The following is a 17,598-nucleotide window of genomic DNA, read 5'->3' as shown; positions in this document are numbered from 1 at the left end:
TGAGTCCCATCTGGTCCGTCAAGTCTACACCAATACAAAGGACTTATGTAAAAGTCAGGATGGAAATAAACTTTTCATAAACCCTTAAAACATTGGAAAGAACTTCAAAAACAACTATATTCTTTTGCGTGGGTTTTATTAGCAACAACAATGATTACACACACACACATATAATAATATCACAATGAGTTCTGGTTCCTCCAGAAATGTCCTGTACCTCGGGCCTAAAAAGAGTCCAGCCCGGTAAAGGAGTTCAGTGAACTCAAGTGACTTTTGTCACGCAATGTTTGTCCGTTCATTCAGTGTAGCTTAAACCCAGTATTAAACATACCATCAATATAACAATTATTTTACCACAGAACTTTAAAGCGTATGAACTCTTACTAAGTCCTCAACTACATAAATCATCACAGTATACCTCACATCAAAACAAATGAAATACCGTATACAAAAAGGTTGTAGTCAGTCGGTCAGTCAGACAATCCAATCCGCCAATAGATCTCCAGCGGAGAAAGGCCACGAAGAACGGAGAGGTGTAGTCCACGGACGCAAAGAGTGGATCCGATCCTGGGTAAACTCTCTTAGGCTACAAAACACATGTTTAACAGCAACAAAACAAACGGAATAGAGAAGCTTCGGAACTGAGGGTTGAACACATCCTCATTCACGTCTCCATCACAACCCCACTTTTGCAGCTGATGCTGGCTATTTAATTGGGAATTAAAGGGAAAGCGCCCTATTGGAAGGAGCTGCACTGAGACGTTCAGAAAATTCAGGGCCGTCACAATGTACTGAGGTCATGTGACAGATCATGTGACACTTAGATTGCACACAGGTGGACTTTATTTAACTAATTATTTGACTTCTGGAGGTAATTGGTTGCACCAGATCTTATTTAGGGGCTTCATAGCAAAGGGGGTGCTCAGGTAGAGACCAAAAATGTGTTAAAGTAGCCTCCCTTTGCCTTGATGACAGCTTTGCACACTCTTGGCTAAGTTAAAGCTTGGTCGCAAATTGGTCTTCCAAATGGACAATGACCCCAAGCATACCTCCAAAGTTGTGGCAAAATGGCTTAAGGACAACCAAGTCAAGGTATTGGAGTGGCCATCACAAAGCCCTGACCTCAATCCTATAGAACATTTGTAGGCAGAACTGATAAAGCGTGTGCGAGCAAGGAGGCCTACAAACCTGACTCAGTTACACCAGCTCTGTCAGGAGGAATGGGCCAAAATTCTCTCAACTTTGTGGGAAGCTTGTGGAAGGCTACCCAAATTGTTCGACCCAAGTTAAACAATTTAAAGGCAATGCTAACTCAGCAAAAAAAGAAACGTCCTCTCACTGTCAACTGTGCTTATTTTCAGCAAATTTAATATGTGAAATATTTGTATGAACATAACAAGATTCAACAACAGACATAAACTGAACAAGTTCCACAGACATGTGACGAACAGAAATGGAATAATCTGTCCCTCAACAAAGTTGGGGGTTAAAATCAAAAGTAACAGTTAGTACCTGGTGTGGCCACCAGCTGCATTAAGTACTGCAGTGCATGTCCTCCTCATGGACTGCACCAGATTTGCCAGTTCTTGCTGTGAGATGTTACCCCACTCTTCCTCCAAGGCACCTGCAAGTTCCCGGACATTTCTGTGGGGAATGGCCCTAGCCCTCAACCTCCGATCCAACAGTTCCAGACGTGGTCAATGGGATTGAGATCCGGGCTGTTCACTGGCCTTGGCAGAACACTGACATTCCTGTCTTGAAGGAAATCACACACAGAACGAGCAGTATGGCTGGTGGTATTGTCATGCTGGAGGGTCATGTCAGGATGAGCCTGCAGGAAGGGTACCACGAGGGAGGAGGATGTCTTCCCTGTAATGCACAGCATTGAGATTGCAGGCAATGACAACAAGCTCAGTCCGATGAAGCTGTGACACACCGCCCCAGACCATGATGGACCCTCCACCTCCAAATCGATCCCGCTACTGAGTACCATCCTCGGTGTAACGCTCATTCCTTCAACAATAAACGCGAATCTGACCATCACCCCTGGTGAGACAAAACCGTGACTCGTCAGTGAAGACCAGTCCTGTCTGGTCCAGCGATGGTGGGCTTGTTCCCATAGGCGACGTTATTGCCGGTGATGTCTGGTGAGGACCTGCCTTACAACAGGCCTACAAGCCCTCAGTCCAGCCTCTCTCAGCCTATTGCGAACATTCTGAGCACTGATGGAGGGATTGCGTGTTCCTGGTGTAACTCGGGCAGTTGTTGTTGCCATCCTGTACCTGTCCCGCAGGTGTGATGTTCGGATGTACCGATCCTGTGCAGGTATTGTTACACGTGGTCTGCCACTGAGAGGACAATCAGCTGTCCATCCTGTAGCGCTGTCTTCGGCGTCTCACAGTACAGACATTGCAATTTATTGCCCTGGCCACATCTGCAGTCCTCATGCCTAAGGCACGTTCATGCAGATGAGCAGGGACCCTGGGCATCTTTCTTTTGGTGTTTTTCAGAGTCAGTAGAAAGGCCTCTTTAGTGTCCTAAGATTTCACAACTGTGACCTTAATTGCCTACCGTCTGATAGTGATAGTGTCTTAACGACCATTCTACAAGTGCATGTTCATTAATTGTTAATGGTTCATTGAACAAGCATTGGAAACAGTGTTAAGACCCTTTACAATAAAGATCTGTGAAGTTATTTGGATTTTACTAATTATCTTTGGAAAAACAGGGTCCTGAAAAAGAGACACACACACCCCCCCTCGGACAGTACTGAATAATTTTGCACTCCCAATTTTTCAGTTTTTGATATGTTAAAAAAGTTTGAAATATCCAATAAATGTCGTTCCACTTCATGATTGTGTCCCACTTGTTGTTGATTCTTCACAAAAAAATACAGTTTTATATCTTGATGTTTGAAGCCTGAAATGTGGCAAAAGGTCGCAAAGTTCAAGGGGGCCGAATACTTTCGCAAGGCACTGTATCTATTTGATACAGTCATTGTTGCTCATCTTTATCAAGGGCGTCAATAATTTTAGACCCCACTGTATATGTCAAACCTACTACTATACATACCTACTACGATACTATTACCACATGTAGGTTTGCCAGTTCAACAGCGAAAAGGCATGTAGCATCCAAGGCATCTAGTCTAGTTCAGCATGGCCAGAAAGTGACTGAAAACAGCAATCTAATAGAATGTAATAAGAATTAGCAGGCTTTATATCCCATCAACTCTAAGTTACGTGGGGTTTACATTGTATAATAATTTGGCAGAGACTGTTGTATGATTTAGTCGTATTTCCTTTCGGCCACCCCCACGTCATCTCGTAAACCTGATCTCAATAATTATGGTGCAAAAATACAGTTGCCTTATTATCTACCCTCAGGCAGCTGACTGGGTACTTCAGAGCACAGAAGTAAGATGGGTTTTGTCTAGAAAGGACACAGCTTTTGTCAAAATTGACTTTCGTGGCAGGTTTTGGAGAACTTGGGCAGCATGTTAGGAGAATTAGGTTAAGGATAGGAAAAGGTTTAAGGTTAGCTAAAATGCAAAAAATAAAATTAACTTTTGATGTCAATTTAACAAAAGCTGTATCCCATCTAGACATGACCGTAGGGGTCCTAATGGCCTGAGAGGGACTGCAGAGTGACCCCTCACACTGAGTCTTAATAAGGACTGTCTGCCATTCAATTACACTTACTGGTACCTACACTAGGAAATAGTATGCATGTGTATAGCTATGCATATTGCACACATACTCCCAGAGCAATTCATCCGAGAGGCCAGAGATGTACAGGTATTAGATTTGACCATATTTAACCACTTTTTTTTTTATATCAGTGTACTGCTATTGTAACTACTGTTATTATTCATAAATGAAGGCTAAATACAGTACATGTTACAATGGGCTTTAGAGAGACTCCACTTCTCTGAAATTACAATGCAGCCTTTAACATGCCTCCATTTAAGTAGTAATGTTTTATTGTAAACCATGACCATAGCCACTGCCAGGAAGACCAAGATAATTCTCTATAAGCCGGCGCTCTGGTTTTCATCCACACAAAAAAAGGTTCAAGGCCAAAAAGAGAAAGTCATTTGCAAATGTTCTGATTATATGGGTTGTATAATGCAAACAATTTGCCTGATTACTTCCAATTGATTTGTCTTACCGTGGGGCAGTAAAGCCCCTGGTCCCACAACTGTATGCATCACAGTATTAATGCATCGTTCAGCCAGCTTAAGACAAAGCTGTCTGCCTCTAAACCTGAATGGCGTTCAGGGTTTTTCTCTCCACAGCCAGGTCACTAAACAACGTCTACCTGCTTACTGTGTTGGATAAACCCCATGGGATTTGTCGATATCACAAAGTGAATTACAGTAGACCTGCTCAGAGGGTTCTAGGGAGTGTGTCACCGGGCCTTTAGTCCCCTGGGCCAGCCACAGAAACTAGGCCTCCATGGATACAGAGGTTTGACTTTCTGGTGTGTAGTAAAATAAACTGGAGGTGTGTCTTTGGGAGGTGTGTGCTCAACTGTTGACCGGGTGTACTGTGTAATCTGGAGGTGTGTGGTGGGGTGTTGACAGAGTGCACTGTGTCGGTGTCATGCCCCTCTTAACACAATTGTGAATCTCACAGAAATCTTTAAATCTCCTAAAATATCTAACCCCATGAACTTCTGCATCAAGTGCCCCTTGATCCCTATCCCCAGATGTCTGTGTATGTGTGTGAGAGACTCACCTGACTGTTAATGCCAGCACTGTTTTGCAGTAACACAGACACCAGGTCTTTGTGTCCTCTGTCACAGGCCCAGTGCAGCAAATTCCGGCCCTGAAAAACACATAAGAGGAGTGCCTCTTTATTCCTGCACTAACACATTATACAATACATGAGCAGGTACTTCAAAGTGCAACGGATATTGTTAGCCATCATTGGAGTAGCTAATGAGTTGAGGAGTCAAGATACTGAATCAAATATCATAAAGGTTGTCTTAGGTAAAATACTCAAAGTAAATGTCAGTACTTGTTTACACACCTTAACACTATCTATTGTAAATCCTAACTCTTGATCTACGATACATTTTCTCAAGAGGGGAAAGAAAACTAAAGCACTACCGGTAGGTACAGTACTTAGTAAGGTTGCCTAGTGAATGGACTACAGCTGGCATGGATAGTGACAGTGTGTGTGGGGCGTCTGACCACACAGAGATATGTAAATGCAGTGTGGGGACCTGCTGGAGCATTCAGTGAGATGGATGGAGGCCCAATCCCTCCTCACCTCTAATAGAACCATCTATTCCCTTCTGTTATGCACGGCTCCACAAAGTTAACTACACAATAGATTTCTCAACTTAAAAAAATAATAATGATGCACTACAATTTATAACTCAGAGCCTTCAGATCCCAACTAGAAAACGAGGTGGTGACAGAATGAGCTCTGCTCTGCCTCCTCACCAGCAGGAGGGGTATGAGTGTGTGTGTGTTGTGTGCTGTGTGTGCGTGTGTATATATATATGCCAGCATATATACAGTGGAGAGAACAAGTATTTGACACACTGCCGATTTAGCAGGTTTTCCTACTTACAAAGCATGTAGAGTTCTGTAATTTTTTATCATAGGTACACTTCAACTGTGAGACGGAATCTAAAACAAAAATCCAGAAAATCACATTGTATGATTTTTAAGTAATTAATTAGCATTTTATTGCATGACATAACTATTTGATACATCAGAAAAGCAGAACTTTTTGAATATTTGGTACAGAAACCTTTGCTTGCAATTACAGAGATCATACGTTTCCTGTAGTTCTTGACCAGGTTTGCACACACTGCAGCAGGGATTTTGGCCCACTCCTCCATACAGACCTTCTCCAGATCCTTCAGGTTTCGGGGCTGTCACTGGGCAATACGGACTTTCAGCTCCCTCCAAAGATTTTCTATTGGGTTCAGGTCTGGAGACTGGCTAGGCCACTCCAGGACCTTGAGATGCTTCTTACGGAGCCACTCCTTAGTTGCCCTGGCTGTGTGTTTCGGGTCATGGCATTGCTGGAAGACCCAGCCACGACTCATCGTCAATGCTCTTACTGAGGGAAGGAGGTTGTTGGCCAAGATCTTGCGATATATGGCCCCATCCATCCTCCCCTCAATACGGTGCAGTCGTCCTGACCCCTTTGCAGAAAAGCATCCCCAAAGAATGCACGAATGCTGTTTCCACCTCCATGCTTCACGGTTGGGATGGTGTTCTTGGGGTTGTACTCATCCTTCTTCTTCCTCCAAACACGGCGAGTGGAGTTTAGACCAAAAAGCTCTATTTTTGTCTCATCACACCACATGACCTTCTCCCATTCCTCCTCTGGATCATCCAGATGGTCATTGGCAAACTTCAGATGGGCCTGGATATGAGTTGGCTTGAGCAGGGGGACCTTGTGTGCGCTGCAGGATTTTAATCCATGATGGCGTAGTGTGTTACTAATGGTTTTCTTTGAGACTGTGGTCCCAGCTCTCTTCAGGTCATTGACCAGGTCCTGCCGTGTAGTTCTGGGCTGATCCCTCACCTTCCTCGTGATCATTGATGCCCCACGAGGTGAGATCTTGCATGGAGCCCCAGACCGAGGGTGATTGACCGTCATCTTGAACTTCTTCTATTTTCTAATAATTGCGCCAACAGTTGTTGCCGTCTCACCAAGCTGCTTGCCTATTGTCCTGTAGCCCATCCCAGCCTTGTGCAGGTCTACAATTTTATCCCTGATGTCCTTACACAGCTCCCTGGTCTTGGCCATTGTGGAGAGGTTGGAGTCTGTTTGAATGAGTGTGTGGACAGGTGTCTTTTATACAGGTAACGAGTTCAAACAGGTGCAGTTAATACAGGTAATGAGTGGAGAACAGGTGGGCTTCTTAAAGAAAAACTAACAGGTCTGTGAGAGCCGGAATGCTTACTGGTTGGTAGGTGATCAAATACTTATGTCATGCAATAAAATGCAAATGAATTACTTAAAAATCATACTATGTGATTTTCTGGATTTTTGTTTTAGATTCCGTCTCTCACAGTTGAAGTGTACCTATGATAAAAAATTACAGACCTCTACATGCTTTGTAAGTAGGAAAACCTGCAAAATCGGCAGTGTGTCAAATACGTGTTCTCCCCACTGTATATATATATATATATATATATATGAGTGTGTGTAGGGGGGTTGGGGATGTGGAGGGAGCTGGTCCCGGAGCTCAGGGACAAATTGCGGATGGCCGACAGAGTCCTTAGAGTTGATTGATGGGATGCTGTGGACAAAACGAGAGCATCCCCTTGATCAGCCCCCACACCCTCTCCTCTCCTTAGCTCCAAACCCCTCATTCTAATACAACCGCCACAGGGAGCTCATTTTTCAGTTTAGGCAATTAGATAAAGCAAACTCTCTAAGTCCTATTCTATTGCTTAAATTATATTGATCACCACGGCTGTATGTTGAAATTGATATTTATGAGAGAGGCGGGAGCCTAAATACCGCTGTGCTTTTTCTCTGTTTTTGGTGTGCCCCTCTGATTGTTATTTGTTAGTGTTTCTCCTCATATATTAATTCCACTCCGGAACTTTCTGCATATACTCTCAAGAGAACTATGTTTTGGAAAAGAGTGAACTTTCACTTTAACCTCTCTACTGGATTGGTTCTCAGAAAAAGACTGCCCAGTGCACTCAAAAAGTACACCAATAAGATGTCTGGTTGGATAAAAGAGCATTTTCATGGACCCAAAAAAGATTTGAAATAACCATTTATCGTAAGGAGGAACATAGCACTCTTATTTGTCTGCGATAACAACAAAATAAGAAAACCCTACTGGAAATCATCCACCAGGAATCAGCACTGCTGGCACGTTTTATAATAGAAGGTTAGGGATGGCCTGAACCTCTCTGTTCTAAAGTGCTAAGCCAGGCTCCCTGTGTAGTGGGGGATTAGCCACTTCCAGGAGCCGTGACAGGTGCTTTGACTCGCACCCACGGTAACACACAACAGACATGTCTACATGGGCCTAAAAGGGCACTCTCCTCAGTCGCTGCCTGCTCCTCAGTCTTAGTGGGAGGGGACATGTCAGCTCAATTGGCTCTAATTGAATGGGGGGATTTGGTCCCTGAGAGAAAGAGAGAAAGGGGAAAGAGGAGTTCCTTGGGCGGTATTACAACATGAAATCCAGCCCTCCATTGTTGGGGTACATGGGATTGGTGGTTAGAGGTGGCGGTGTGGTCTCTCTCTCAGTGGCATGTGGAGACCTGTATGGATGTGGGGACGCTTCACCCATAGAGTCTACTGGGACAGTCGCTTGTACACTATACAACTACACAGTAGTAATAGGCAAAAACACAACATATCTCATGATTATTCAGAGAGTGAAGGAGACAAATTCATGAGGGAGATTCTATTAGTAAAGACTGGCTAGACTGTATTCATAGTCTCCAGTACCAGGGTATATTAGTCACTGTAGTCAGTGTCTAGAATCAGTCCTGTGTTTAGCTCTGGGAAGTGTACTAGACATATGGTACAGTGTCTCAGCCCAGTGTGTAGCTAGTGCTGTACAATACCAGTCTGTTCCTGTGTAGTGAATACCCACACAGCCATAAAGCAACATGTGTCCTGCTTCTGTGTGGGCCTTGCTCACAGCATGTGTGATTGATCCCATGCTTTTGGCTGGTGTGTATGACGTATACCTGCGGCATGGCCCCCATGCCACCATCCCAACAGTAATGAGATGGCCTCAGTGAGCCATAAGGACATGGCGGGGCACCCTGATCTATTCTCCCCATCATTAGGATTATTTCCCCATTCGCCCCACGCCTGCACTGTACATTACAGCTAATGCCTTTGGCCTCTGGAGGGGAGTCAGAGGACCAGCCACACCAGGGGTCAAAGGACCAGACACCCCAGGGGTCAGAGGCCATCCCCCGGGCTCAGATCACCCTGAATTAAAGTGCCAATATCCCCCACGGCTGAAAACATATAACAGAACAGTACTAAGTCACTAATACTGGAAGACTTCGGTTAACAGTGGAAACAAGAGTCATTTATACAGTCTCTAGATATGACTTTGGACGATACTAGTGGGACATTCAATTATGGCATATTCCAATTAGCGCAAGTAGAGAACACAACGTTCTTGGTAGAGCAAAACTTGAATTATATAAATAGCAAAATATGAATCTGTATTTAAAAGAACAGTCTGTGGCTGTTACTGTTGACTCTTGAACATAGGTTAAATGTAAAAAGCCAGGCTGTGTTTATACTTCTACCTAGCGAGATTTATCACCAACTTGTACCTAAACAAAGAGAGAAGACGGTATGATATGTTAATCTATTCAATCAGACCTCTCTCTCTCTCTCTCTCTAAAAATAGCCTGAATTGATGCAATAACTATACCCTTTAAACTACTACAACTAGTTTGATGGTTGTAGCCATCAATTGCCCCGTTAGCAATCACACATATTAGAAAAAATATATATATTTAAAAAACTTCACATTTCTCTAGTGTAGGCTACTTATCATAATGAACAATATCAGCAAAATGCCTCCGATAAGTTGTCGGTATGGTCGGTTTCGACAATATTTGGTTTATCGTCCCAGTTCTACTCTCTCAGCTGGTTGCCTATCTGAGATGAATCACCTCAGGGGGTGGATGGAACTTCACTAGTGCCCTCTGCTGGTTGTATTGAGGACCTGCAGTCCACTGGTAAATAATGCTGGATTGGCCCCACAAAGAACACCATCTGCCATGGCTGCTGATGCACCAACTGGTTCCTCATTTGAAGAATTGCTGTGATGAAAGAGGGACTAAGGCATTTGCACTCTGTGATAAATGAATAAAGAGCAGATGAATAGATTTGGGGTCAAAGAGCTGGGCTTCTCCCATTGATCTGAGATATTGCTGTGAGGAGTTCACGTGGACTAATAGTCAATTTGAGGCCAAAGACAATGGAGCTACGGGGGAATATTGTACCATACTGCAAATGAGCAGGTTTTGGGATGAATAACATGTTTTGTTTAAAAAGAGGACAGGATGTCACTTACCTCTTCATCTTTTGCGTTGACATCCACTTTCTTGGAACTGATAGCCGTGGTAATGTGTTCTATGTTGTTTTCTCTGCAGTAGTCAAATATGTTCCTGTCTTCTTCCCTGTGAGGGGAGAGTAAGAAAAAGCATCAGAGTACCAATGCATTGAAGTGAAGGAACTGGGAAGAGACACCTGTTCTTCAGGGAATTCTACTTCTCAGCCAAAACAATCAATAACACCACCACCATACATACACACAGCTAATCAAAAATCTAGATCTGAATCAAATGTATTAAGTAATTGAATAATCTTATTGAAATCTTGTCATTAACAAATCTGGATATGAATACATATGCCAATATATTGAGTATTGTCAGGTGAATGGGCAACTTTCTGTTTCTTGGCCCCATAGGAGAGGAGTGGAACACACTGTCGTCAGCTGTGCATTTTGTTTGGCTGGAAAAAGCCCTGTGTTTGGCTGTTTGAGGGGCCAGGTGTGGGTGAGGTAAACACCCACCCCCCCCTCACCACACAAACACGCTATGACAGGTTGGGTGGGGTAAACATAACATTTCCTCCTGCTCATCCCTGGTGGGTTATCCCTGGGGGAGCTGCTGTACGGTAGGTACGCCACACTAGCTCAAATTATATCCCACCTAATCACCTCCTGGTATGAAGCCACGCCAGGTGGGGTAAGGGTAGAGTGGGGGCATACAGGGAAGGGGCTAAATCTCATTTAGATATTTACGTCTTCCCTCTTATCCATGCAGGGATCCTAATTAATTGCACTGAGTTTCCATTGTCTGACAGAAAGCAACTCAGTCCCAGTCCCAGGCCCAGTCCCAGGCCCAGTCCCAGGCCCAGGCCCAGTCCCAGGCCCAGTCCCAGGCCCAGTGGAGGACAGGCTGGCAGGGATGAACACTATGGATTGTGAGGGGAACTACCTAACTGGAGGGGAACTGAGAAATTATTAGGATACCGGGCAGCAGTGTTTCTGCTTCGTGTTTTGTATCACACGTTGATTTATAAAACAGCTCATTCCAGGTGAATAAGGTTACATGCGAGGACACATTCAGCCCCTCCCCTTCTCCGGTGATCACAGCGCTGACCCAGTGTCCCTGCCACGTGGGCACCATCAGTCTCCTATGGCAACTAATCAATGGCAGAGCTTATCAGTCAGGCTGCGCTGGCCGGCGAGGGTTTGGCCTCATGGCTGCTGGCCACCCCTCCGGCCGAAAGCACACACACGATTAATGGTGCCCTGATAGACGACATTATCAGCACCACCCACCGCACGGCATGCTGGGAAGGTCACAGGCTACTCTGTCATCCCCAGTGCCTGGTTAACCACAGCTGACTACCAGCTGGGGGAGAGAGTGGGGTGGGGGGAGGGGGTAGGGCCAGTTATCATCCCTGATGTGTGTATGACTGGCCTACTACTATTGCCGCATTTTCTATTTTTTCAAGCGACGGTCTTTTATGGGACTATGAGAGCCGAACCGAAGCATGCGGAACTGTACGGCCCTGTGTGCAACCGCCACTGTGATATCATGTCGATGTTGTAACTACTGTGTCGCTAATCAATTACTGTAAACGTGGATTTGGTGTCACGACCCCTAAACACCATACCGTCATCCACCACACCACCCTGCATGAGCAAAACCCACATCAGCTTCATACAACAGTCCTGGTGCCCAGCTCACTGACACACACCAGCCTCATACAACACAATCCTACTCCACAGCCCAGCCCGGCATACTGACAGATTTCCCCCTCATCAATCAACCTGCATGCATGCCAGCCCTTCAGCAGGAGAACACTCATCTCCCAACACAGCCAGACCACTACAGATTACTTCAACAGCTCTACCATTAATCACACACATTCTTATAGGGAGGTCACTCACACACACCATAGGCAACACACACACAAAATACACAGGCTACAACAAAGCGCTTTGGGTGGCAATGAGAGAACTCGCACTCGCTGGGACTCTCCAGCCAAATGGTCTAGAATGCCAATCAGCTAACAATAAGTCTGATGTTGATCAGAGCCTTTCCACAATCTGTGAGGATTACAAGTGTAGCTCACAAAAATCTATTCCATCACAAGCAGCAGACTTCCTTATCTTCAGGATATCGCCAATCAATCCTACTTTTGTCAATACACATTCCACACATAGCTACCCGACTCGGAGCAGAAAATGAGCAAAGAGGATGCAATTAACTCAGTGAAAAGCAGCTGCCTGAGAAGGCAAAGTAGTTCACATGGCGAGGGTCTCCCTGTACTGAGAGGGTAAAATTGGATATTCAGCGAACCAGTGAGTGTAACAGTTTGGAGCAGGATACACCCGAGAAAAACCTCGCTGAGGGGGAAGGTTAATGACTTCCTGTCCCCATGGAACATCCCCATTGGCTATCATCTAGAGGGGCGTCGCCAGGGGAGCCCACACTGCAGTGTGCTATACTCACCACTCTCTCATTTCACCACACTAACAAAAAACTCATTAAAGGCAAGCGCTTCTCAGGCCACCTCTCTTCAACACATGCATACTAATGAGGATCATTTAGGGGAAAACCTGCTGGATTCAGCCCTCATTTAAATGTCTAAAACAGCAATTTTTCCAGAAACAAGGTATTGTTTAGGGGTGAACAAGATTCTGAGGGTTTCCGTAAGGGGAGTGAATATAATTGACATAAATCAGGACTGTCTCATGTCCCCACAACAGTTTACAGTCTGCAGAGGAACTTATGACACTCAGAGCAGAAGTTTGTCTCTGATACTGACTGACTGACTGTCTGTCTGTGTGTCTGTCTGTGTGTCTGTCTGTCTGTCTGTCTGTGTGGCTGGCTGTCTGTGTGGCTGGCTGTCTGTGTGGCTGGCTGGCTGTATGGCTGTCTGTGTGTCTGTCTGTATGGCTGTCTGTGTGTCTGTCTGTATGGCTGTCTGTGTGTCTGTCTGTATGGCTGTCTGTGTTTGTCTGTCTGTGTGACGTACCTGATCATTTCTTCTTGGTAGAGGGAACTGACTGCTGGGCGTCCAAATCCTGTCCTACACTCTCTTCTCTCCTGGAACAAGAAACAAAAAATTATCCAGACATTCATTGAAAGGGGTCAGACAACTGCACCAATATCTTACACTATGAATAACACATTTGACATAATACCCCCTTCACCTTTTGTAATAACAGTGAGTCTGTAGTGGTGCATGCTACACTATTGTGCTCTAAGGACAGCTCAGTATTCCCCTACCTAGTTATCCAGTATCACAGTGCACTCTTCTCCCCACCTAAAACAAGCACAATGTGCCATACAATGGAAAACAAAAGAGCCACTGGGAGAATGAATTTCCCTATTCACAGACAGAAATAGGTTCACGTAGTCACGATGCGCTCACATATTGTTTAGACATGACTCCAAAACATGGGTAATAGTTCTATCTAAAAGGGCAGCTTTGAGTACTGTAGTATATTTTAACTTTTGAGCTATTTTCTGAAAAACATCTGACCTGATAATACATGCTGTAATGGTAAACCATCATAGCCTGCACGGATACAACAGCTCTAGTATAGCCTGTTCTATATTCTCTTCCACAGTGACTCACACAAGACAACTAACAAATCACATGTCATTTCTGAGGGGATCATGACCTTTTAGGAGTGGTATTCACTTCTAATTCAGAATATTAGTTGATGCACTTCCTTTTATAATGTAAAAGCTAGTGCATCCAACAATAACACAAAAAACTAGGAGGTCCAAAACAGACTATTGTTTCTGCTGCCTTCATCCCCATCCAGCCTCTCCTAAATCTGTTTGTCTGGACCCTGGTAAGAATAGAGTCCCTGCACTTTGTTAACACTAATACAATCACATCCTTTTCAGAGGGGCATTTGCCTTCCCCTGGCATTGTGCCACGCTGGGGGCCTTGTCAGCACGTATTGGTCTCGATGGCAGCGCCAGAGAAAGGATGTGTCAGGCTGGTCTGCAGGCCACTGATGCCTGCTGACACTCACATTGTAGCAGGACGGACGGAGAAGGAGAGAGGCGGGTGGAAGGCACTAGCTACAACAGGACAGGTGACAGGCTTTTATGTCGTACCACTAAACATCACTCTAAATCTCTCCTTTGAGGACAGAGAAGGGGACATATCTGCTTTGTGCTGAATTTTGATTGGGGAAGAAAAGTGCATTTGTGTTTCTCTCATGTTGGTACTTTCCTCAGCCTTGATAAATAGAGGTCAGAACAAACAATATAAAAACTATTCTGCATCTGTTGTATCAAACCCGACCCTACCCATGCTGGAAATGAAATACTTCAAAAGGAGGGACTGGTCTATTGAAACACAAACATGTTGTTTCATTCAACCTTTTTGCAGCCCCTCCTTCCCAATCCCATAGTCTTTAACCACGTTACCATCCACAGTTTTAATGCAGTAACGTCTAAAAAAAATCATGACAGCTTTAATGGAAACAGGAAGTTTTGGTACAATTTTATAAATAATGACAATTTGTTCGTTCGACATGGTGGGATCTTTTTGTGTCAGCAAACTGTATTACGTGAGAAATGGCTTTGGAAAAGCCTTTATGCGCAAATATTGATATACAGTGCCTTTAGAAAGTATTCATACTTATTATAACTTATTCCGCATTTTTTTGTGTTACAGCATCCACCACACCCCCCTGCATGAGCAAAACCCACATCAGCTTCATACAACAGTCCTGGTGCCCAGCTCAGAGCAGAAACTATAACATGAAGTCCATGTAACTGTTCGTAGATCTCTGAGATAATTGTGATGAGGCATATATCTGGGGAAGGATATTAAACTATTTCTAGTGTGCACAGTGGTCTCCAACACTGGGAAATTGAAAAAACATGGAACTACTCAGGCTCCGTCTGTCTGACCAAACTGAGCAACCGGGCGAAACTGAGCAACCGGGCGAAAAGGACCTTGGTCAGGGAGGTGACCAAGAACCCAATGACCACTGACAGAACTACAGATGGGAGAACCTGCCAGAAGGACAACAGTCTCTACAGCACTTCACCAGTCTGGGCTGAATGGGAGAGTTGCCAAACGGAAGCCACACCTGAGAAAAAAGGCACATGACAGCACACCTGTCACTCTTTGGCCTGAATGAAAAGCGGAGAAAACCAGGCACAGCTCATCACCCGTCTAACACCATCCCTACCGTGAAGCATGGTGAGTGGCCCGGCCAAAACCCAGACTTTAATATCTGTGGAAAGACTTGACGATTGCTGTTCTCCGCCACTCCCCATCTAATTTAACGGGAGATGGGAGAAAATCCCCAAATCCAGATGTGCAAAGCTGACACAGACATAAGACGACTCAAAGCTGTATTCGTCGTCAAAGGTGTTTCTACAAAGTATGGACTCAGGAGTGTGAATACTTGTATACATGAGATACTTCTGTATTTCATTTTTTATACACTACCGTTCAAAAGTTTGGGGGCACTTAGAAAACTCCTTGTTTTCAAAAGAAAATAAAACAAATGGTCCATTAAAGTAACATCAAATTGATCAGAAATACAGTGTAGACACTGTTAATGTAAATTAATATTGTAGCTGGAAACGGCTGATTTTTTATGGAATATCTACATAGGCGTACATAGACCCATTATCAGCAACCATCACTCCTGTGTTCCAATGGCACGTTGTGTTAGCTAATCCAAGTTTATCAATTTAAAAGGCTAATTGATCATTAAGAAAAACCTTTTGCAATTATGTTAGCACAGCTGAAAACTGTTGTGCTGTTTAAAGTAGCAATAAAACTGGCCTTCTTTAGACTAGTTGAGTATCTTGAGCATCAGCATTTGTGGGTTCGATTACAGGTTTAAAATGGCCAGAAACAAAGAACTTTCTTCTGAAACTCGTCAGTCTATTCTTGTTCTGAGAATTGAAGGCTATTCCATGCGAGAAATTGCCTACAATGTTGTGTACTACTCCCTTCACAGAACAGCGCAAACTGGCCCTAACCAGAATAGAAAGAAGAGTGGCCCTGGTGCACAACTGAGCAAGAGAACAAGTACATCTGAGTGACTAGTTTGAGAAACAGACGCCTCACAAGTCCTCAACTGGCAGCTTCATTAAATAGTACCCGCAAAACACCAGTCTCAACGTCAACAGTGAAGAGGCGACTTTGCCAGCAAAGAATGTGAAAAGAAAAAGCCATATCGCAGACTACCCAATAAAAAGAAAAGATTAAGATGGCAAAATAACACAGACACTGGACATAGGAACTTTGTAATTCAATTTGATGTTATTTTAAATGGACAAAAAATGTGCTTTTCTTTAAAAAACACTGACATTTCTAAGTGACCCCAAACTTTTGAACGGTATTGTACGTTTGCACAAATTTCTAAAAACATGTTTCCACTTTTTCATTATGGGGCATTGTGTATTAAAAAAAATATTTAATCAATTTTGAATTCAGGCTGTAACAACAAAATGTGGAATAAATCAAGGGGTATGAACACTTTCTGAAGGCACTGTAATAACCATCATAACTTGGAGTCACGCGACGTGACGCGTGTCATGACGTGTGGTCCTCACACTACGAATCAGGAATCCATGTTGTTTATTAGGCTACAGATTAAACAAATTGTGATTAACTTCAGTTTGTTGAAATTGCACAGTGATCTTGATGCTCCTTTCCAGTAAATATTGAGGGTGTTATTCTGGTGACATGATGATCGATGCATGGCTGCTGTTAGACAAAAATATTGTCGCTCTTATCCATAATAATGTCATCATGTAGACTAGCCTACTGTATCTGAGAGCTGTTGGCTAGAGCGTGGGTGCCAAGACAAGAGTAGGCACATGCTGATTAATGCAACAGTTTTTGTGACAAAACTATCGGTCAAGTTGAAAATGCCATAGAAACACAGTGAACTTGTGATTTTTATTCGGTACATGAAAAAGTGCATTTTGTTTGCACTACGTCATCACAGTGATATTTATCCACAACAAGTCCATTTGGTGGAAACACACAACTGGTGGGAAAATGTGCATATTTTCTTTATGCACATTTCTGAATCTGTCGCCAATTGGATGTAAATCTAGCTACTGTCAGTCTGCTTGGTCCCAGTTGGCAGGGCTGTTATTGTAATGGTGTATCATTTAGTGAGAATGATTCCAGTGCCGTACTCTCAGAGAGAGCAGGCTCATGTCTGCATAACAACCCTACCCCAGATGCAGGCAGGTACACTACATACGCAATCTGTGAGCACAGAAAACGTCTTGTATTTAGGCTAGATCAAAAACTCTCTCACAAATAATGTAAAACTCACAATAATTATATTTTGCCTACATAGAAGATGAAAACAAAGAGAAAAATCACAAAATTATTTCCTGGAGTTGGTTTAATTCTAATCTGTAAATATTAAAGAGACAGTATCAGGTGATGTTAGACAAATTTTGACTAGCAGGGGGCACTAACTGACTATGCAACTTGGCAGAAAGACCAAGCATTTGTCAAATAAAATAAAATTGTATTCGTCACGTGCTTCGTAAACAACAGGGAGACTAACAGTGAAATGTAGTAAGCATTTCAC

The 17,598-nt window shown here is 43.8% G+C and overlaps 1 protein-coding gene across 2 annotated transcripts in view; it reads right to left on the bottom strand.

The window, feature by feature from the left end:
* LOC109902633 (acyl-CoA-binding domain-containing protein 6-like) overlaps positions 1 to 17,598 on the bottom strand; it is a 62,809-nt gene that overhangs the window by 39,069 nt on the left and 6,142 nt on the right. For both annotated transcript variants that reach the window (XM_020499152.2, XM_020499153.2), the window contains exons 4-6: positions 13,029 to 13,099; positions 10,048 to 10,153; positions 4,740 to 4,829 (exon numbers count right to left, since the gene is read on the bottom strand). In XM_020499152.2, the coding sequence (XP_020354741.1) occupies positions 4,740 to 4,829; positions 10,048 to 10,153; positions 13,029 to 13,099 (267 nt within the window). The remainder of the gene's footprint in view (positions 1 to 4,739; positions 4,830 to 10,047; positions 10,154 to 13,028; positions 13,100 to 17,598) is intronic.

This window comes from Oncorhynchus kisutch, linkage group LG13 (genome assembly GCF_002021735.2).
Source record: "Oncorhynchus kisutch isolate 150728-3 linkage group LG13, Okis_V2, whole genome shotgun sequence".
Taxonomy (NCBI): Eukaryota; Metazoa; Chordata; class Actinopteri; order Salmoniformes; family Salmonidae; genus Oncorhynchus; species Oncorhynchus kisutch.
The sequence above is the reverse complement of the archived record's forward strand: the minus strand, read 5'-3'. Positions and strand labels throughout refer to the sequence as shown.